Below are 5,812 nucleotides of genomic sequence, written 5' to 3' on the forward strand. Positions count from 1 at the left end.
CCTACCGCTGGGTGTCGGGAAAGGTCCCCAGCCCTTGGGGTGCGCACGCCGCCACCGGATCCTCGGGGCTCTGAGCGCGTTTTAGGAGGAGATCCCGGGGCCCCCACCCTCCATCTACACACACCTGCCCGGGTGCCGGCGCTCACCTCTCCCGGGGCCCTGGGAGTGGGCGCTCCTGCTTTGACCCGGACAGTGGGGCCCGGGGGCCGGAGCGGCGGGGGCGGCTCCTGCTGGGTGCGCAGGGCGATCTGCCTCTGCAGCCGCAGCACCTCCCGCTGGGACTCGCGAAGCAGTCGGTCGAAGTCCCTCAAGTGGAGCCACTGGGGGCCCTCCTGGGTTGGGGCACAGGGAGGGGAGTTTGGCCTAAACCCCTGCCCACCCCCTCCCCCAACTTGTCCCCTTGCTAGAGGGGCTCTGCTGCGCGGGAACGTGCACATCCTCCCATGCATACGAGTACATGCCTTGGTCATAGGTGCGTGCGAATAGCATTTGCTAGCCCGCGTGCAGACATACGGTGACTCATTTACTGGGCACTCGCCGTGTGCCCGGCACTGTGCTAAATGCCTTGTGAACATCACTTGACGCAAGTGTTAGACATGTGTGGATTCATACAGCCAAACCCACCGGCACACAGCCTGAAGCCTGGAGCACAGAAATACCCAGGTCTGGGACTCATGGCTCCGCCCCCTTCGGTTCAGGCTTCTCCCCGCTCCCACCTGGGCCGTTGCCAGGGGAACCTACTCCCCAGCAGCCTCCACCTTCCCGCTTCATTTGCATCTCATTAACATCTCGGTCCACATCCCAACAAGCCAGGCAGGTGGCTCTGGGTAGGACTGAGCTGGATGGGGTGACCAGGGCCTCCTCGCACCTTGCCCGCCAGGGTGAGCCTGGCCTGCAGCTCCCTGCACTCCCGCTGCAAAGCAGCAATCTGCTTGTCCTTGGCCAGCAGGGCGCTGGCTGTCTCACTGAGGTCCCGGGTTCGCTGGCGGGCCAGGGCCTTTCGGCACAGCTCCAAACTGGGCCCTGGACGGGGCACAGGGGCACTCACCTGGCCAGAGGAGGGGTAAGGCCAATGGTCATCTGAGGGCTGGGGCACTTCTCCCACTTCTCAGCTCCTCCCAAAGGAGGGGTTAGGTTGAAAACCTACAAGTGTGGCCTCTTGCTTTTACCCTGTGTCTGGGGCGTCAGGGGACCCACAGCCTCATTTGACCCCCGCAATCCTCAAGCAGGACTGACAGAGTTAACCTTACATCCTAGTTTCAGCTCAAAGGATGCTGCTAATTTAGGGCTGCCACTGTGATGGGTCTTCATCCCTGCCCCCCACAGGCTCTGCACCCAGAGATGAGCTCAGCAGGAGACTGTAGCCAGCACCAGCACGTGGTAATCCAGAATCCTGCTCCCTGCCTGCTCAGGAACTCCCCGCCCAGCCCTTCCCTCCCTCCTGTAGCTCCAGAAAGCCTCAGCCTCCTAGCCTGGCCAGCACTTGCCCTTCCTACACTTTGGCCCCCCGAGTTCCTGCTTTCCTGGGTGCTAAGAGTCCACGACTCCTAAACCCCACCCCTCAGGCCCAGCCCTGACTTCCCTCTTCCCTGGTCACACAGCCTTCATCTTGCAGCCTCCGGCCTCCCATCCTCACCACCTTCAGGTTAGTCTCCTGCAGCTTCCGGGCCCTCTCCTCCAGGCGCTTGGCAATGACCGCCAGCTCGGCGTTCTTTCGCTTCAGCCTCCGCACCTTCTCCTCCGTCTCTGGAAAGCTGCTCTTCCTCTGACAAGGGGTCAGCCAGGATAGGGCATGTGGGAAGCACCCCCGCTGACCCAGTCCTGACTGCCCGGGCCTTGGGCTAGAGCCCTGGGCTCACAGTGGAGTCCTCAGCAACTCTAGATCAGGGCTCATGTCACCTCCCTGTGGCCCCCACGGCGGGAGGTACATATGGGATGAGGAGGACACCGAGGCAGAGGGGCAGAGTGTCTGAGCCTGCCTTCCCCCAGCTCCAGCCAGGACCCAGGACTCACCAGCCTCTGGTTTTCCTCCTTGAGGAGGGCACAGTGCTGCCGCAGCTCCCTCAGGGCCCTCAGCAGCTCCAGACTGGGCCTGTCCCCGAAGCCCACGCTCAGCTTGCCCTGGCACGGGAAAGGCAGGGCGCAGGGCCTCAGGAACCCACCCGACCTAGTCAGCGAGCGCTCTCCCACCATGGCCCCCGGAGACACGCAGACAGGAAGGTTCTCCCCCACATCCCAGGCTTTCAGAGTCGGCTCAGGAGGTCCAGGAGAAGGGGCTATCTAGTCCTCCCTGCCCGCGTGGGCACCCCCGATCCTGGGACCCTCTCTGGTAGTCCCCAATTCTTCCCATCCCTGCTCACCTCCTCCAGGGAAATGCCAGCCCAAGTTCCCATGCCCACCCCTCCAGGCTCCATGGTCCCTGGGTCCCCTCCCCCAAAGTCCACTCCCTCCATCTCACACCCACGCCAAACCTTGTCCTCCCTGGCTCAGCTCAACACTGAGCCCCCTCCCCTAAATCTGCTTTCTCTGCACTCTGATTCCACCATATAGCTCCACGTACCCCAGTATCCTCCAGCCCCCAAGAACAGAGATTCAGGGAGGAGGAGACACAGACAGACAGACTGTCGGAGAGAGAGTAACAGAGGGGGGGGGCGGGGTAGGGGCACGGCCAAATGTAGACAGATAGACAGAGAGTCAGAAGGACACACAGATGGCAAGAAATGGAGCCACTGAGATTCCTGTCCAAAGAAGGGAGGACAGATAGTCACAGAATTGGAAACCACAGATGGAGACAGACCAGGAGAGGAGAGGTGGGCAGCGGGGTTGCATATCAGGCCCGTGAGGAGAGGCCCCCACCTCTCAGACCAAGCCCTCCACCGCTCCCTTACCTCATGGAAAGCCCCCACCTCCTCGTCCTCCAGCCTTGGGCAGCTGGGTCCGGAGCTCGCTGCTTGCTGCCCCAAGCTGGGCAGCCCAGTTTCTGTTCCTTCAGGGTCAATGTCCCCCACAGGCCCAGGGCTCCAGGCTCCCTCGGGCTCAGAGCTCTCCAAAGGCCTCAGTTCTCCAACCTGCAGAGCTGCCGGAGTATCGGTAGTGCTTGGGGCTGCACCTCCAGGTTCGCCCTCCTGTCCTGGAATCCAGCTCTGCCAGGCAGGCTGTGCCCATGGCTCCATAGCTCCGGGGTCCCCCAGCCGTAGGAGGGGTGTCAGTTGCTCCATGGTACTGCCAAGGGGCCCCAGGACTCGGGCTGGGGGACATCACCCAGCCAAGTGGAAGGGCTGGCAAGGGTCATGCCAGACCAAACCCTTTCCTCTCTGAGCTCTTGGCTTTACCGGGGCTCCATCTGAGGTTGGCCGAGTTCTTCCTCACCCACAAAGGAGGCTGCGGGAGTCGGGGTGGCCGGAGCTAGAGCCGGGGGTATGTGAGCTATGTCTGTTTGTGGCTGTGTATGTGCCAGGCTGTCCCCGTGAGGGCTGGGAGGATGTGCAGAAGCCGCCGACAGCAGAGCCTGGGTGAGGGTGTGCGTGTCTCCCGGTCTGTCTGTTCAGGTCAGCGCTGTCTTGGTGCGCGTTTGGAGGGTGGTATCCCCACTTGTGTGTGTTGGAGGGTAGCGGTTCTGCGTGTCACTGTCTGCGCCTGTTTCGGAGTTACCAGCTGTTTCTGTGTGTGTGTGGGTGTCTGTATTGCAGGGCTGTGGCAGTATGTGATGCTGTCACTGCTTGTATCCGAGCATCTCAGTGTTGTGCAGCTGTGTGCATCGGTGTCATTGTGTGTCCGTCAGCGTCTGTGAGTCTGGCCATCCATCACGACCCCTCAGCCGGCTTAGGGTCCGCAGGCTGCTGGGGGTGATCCCCAAAGGTCCGCTGTGGTCCTTTATCTCCCGCTCCTCTCTCCGCTGTTGCTTGCTAGCTGGATAGCTTGCTGGGCAGCCCGGCTGATCCTAAGGAGGCCTGGGTCGGTGGGCTGCTCGCCTCATAGTCTCTATCCCTGCTGGCCTCAGCTCCGGGGACTGCAGGGGGTCCCCTACAGCCCCGACCCCCGAGATGATGGGCGCGGAGAAGGCTGAGCCTTAGAATCTAGGGGGTGAGCAGGGAAGAGCCAGCCGTCCTCTCCCCTCCCCCTCCCCTCCCGCCCACCAATAGGAAGTCGGCTGCCGGTTTCCATGGTGATGGCGCTGGACTGGTGGGCTGGACCGGCAGATAGGGTCGGGACAGAGGGAAGAGCAGGTTCCTCACGGGATCCCAGCATAATGCCCCCCACATGTGACCTCCCACACACCCCCATACCTCCCGGGGTACACAGGCAAGGGGGCTGCAGCGGGTCCTCCCCACATCGGCCCCAGCCCAAGACGACAGAGACAGAGACAGGAGGTGGTATGACGGATAGACAGAGCTCTAGCCACGAAGAAGGGCAGGAATAGAAAAAAATGGGATTTGAGATGAAACAAAGAGAAACAGAAATTAAGAGAATGAAAACAGGAAGATAGAAGCAAAGAGACAGAGACAGAAATAGGCTGAGAGAATTGCTTCAGCTTCCTCCCGGCAGGGAGTATTTTGGGGGCCACTCGGCCATCTCCGGCCAGTAGAGGAGACCACATGGTCTTTCGGGCTGCTATGCTCCGCACTGTCAGGAAGTTCGTCTTCTGTGTAGCCGGAGGCCTTTTTGCTATGGGAAAATGGCTTTTTTGGACAAGGACATGGGAACTCCCCCACTTACAAGTCGTCCAGTACATGGGGGCAGGAGCCTAGATGAAGTCCTCAGAGACAAAGGTGCTGGGAGAGGCCTCAGGGAGGCTGCCCCTGGCCCCTCTGAACCTGGGACTCGGTCCATCTGCGCACAAGCCAGCCTCAGCCAAGGTCGGGGGCCCTCCGGTGGCGCCCCTGGGGAACAGCCGCAGCCGTACTGAACCACGGAGTCCCTAACCATGAGCTCCAGCCAGGCTAGAGCAGCTGGAGCTGTGAGTGGGGTGAACGGGGAGGTGGCACCATCCTCACTTTCCTAAAGCAGTGGGCAGATCAGAGTGTGCACCACTACCTGATGTGTGTTGCTGTTGTGTATGTCAGTATAAATGCATAGCATTATGTGCATACAGATGTATAGTCAGCATATATAGAATAGACATGTACTTATCTCTGTATATGTGTGGGGCCATGGTATTATTTCATATATGCACACACATATGTATTATGCATGTGATCTTCTGTGTCTATGGGTCTCATTGGGTTTGTATGTTTCTGTGTATGCCATTGCATATGTCTACTTGCCACAGTGCCTGTATTTGTATGTGCATGTAAGGCTATGATTGTGTGTATGTATAAATGATAACACTTGCCCTAGCTGGTTAGGCTTAGTGTATAGAACGTCGGCCTGCAGACTGAAGGGTCCCGGGTTCAATTCCGGTCAAGGGCACATGCCCAGGTTGTAGGCTCGATCCCCAGTAGGGGGCATGCAGGAGGCAGCCAATCAATGATTCTCTCTCATTATTGGTGTTCCTATTTCTCTCTCCCCCTCCCTTCCTCTCTGAAAGTAATAAAATATATTTTAAAAATTATAACACATATGCCATATGTGTATATGAATGGCATTATATGGCACTACACAATACATGACACATTCTCATATAGTCAGTATGGGTAATGACATGGTTTTATTTATGTCTATATATCACCATGTATTTATTGTATAGTTATCATTGTGTATGAATGTGTCACTCTGTGTGTGTGTTTGGAATCAATGTGTTTATTATGTGAATGTCACTATGTATGTATTTGTATGCTCTTCTGCTTGTGACACACATGTTTATATCATTGTG

General features: G+C 58.4%; 1 protein-coding gene across 1 annotated transcript in view; it reads right to left on the minus strand.

Moving 5' to 3' along the window:
- Nucleotides 1–4,093, minus strand: part of BZRAP1 (benzodiazepine receptor (peripheral) associated protein 1) — a 25,911-nt gene extending 21,818 nt beyond the window's left edge. The window contains exons 1-5 of the mRNA XM_005858382.2: nucleotides 2,889–4,093; nucleotides 2,014–2,121; nucleotides 1,637–1,765; nucleotides 869–1,048; nucleotides 147–332 (exon numbers count right to left, since the gene is read on the minus strand). Coding sequence (XP_005858444.1) covers nucleotides 147–332; nucleotides 869–1,048; nucleotides 1,637–1,765; nucleotides 2,014–2,121; nucleotides 2,889–3,218 — 933 coding nt within the window. The 5' untranslated portion in view covers nucleotides 3,219–4,093. The remainder of the gene's footprint in view (nucleotides 1–146; nucleotides 333–868; nucleotides 1,049–1,636; nucleotides 1,766–2,013; nucleotides 2,122–2,888) is intronic.
- Nucleotides 4,094–5,812: the final 1,719 nt, after the last annotated feature.

The sequence above is a fragment of the Myotis brandtii genome, unplaced genomic scaffold (assembly GCF_000412655.1).
Source record: "Myotis brandtii unplaced genomic scaffold, ASM41265v1 scaffold1170, whole genome shotgun sequence".
NCBI classification, from domain to species: Eukaryota; Metazoa; Chordata; class Mammalia; order Chiroptera; family Vespertilionidae; genus Myotis; species Myotis brandtii.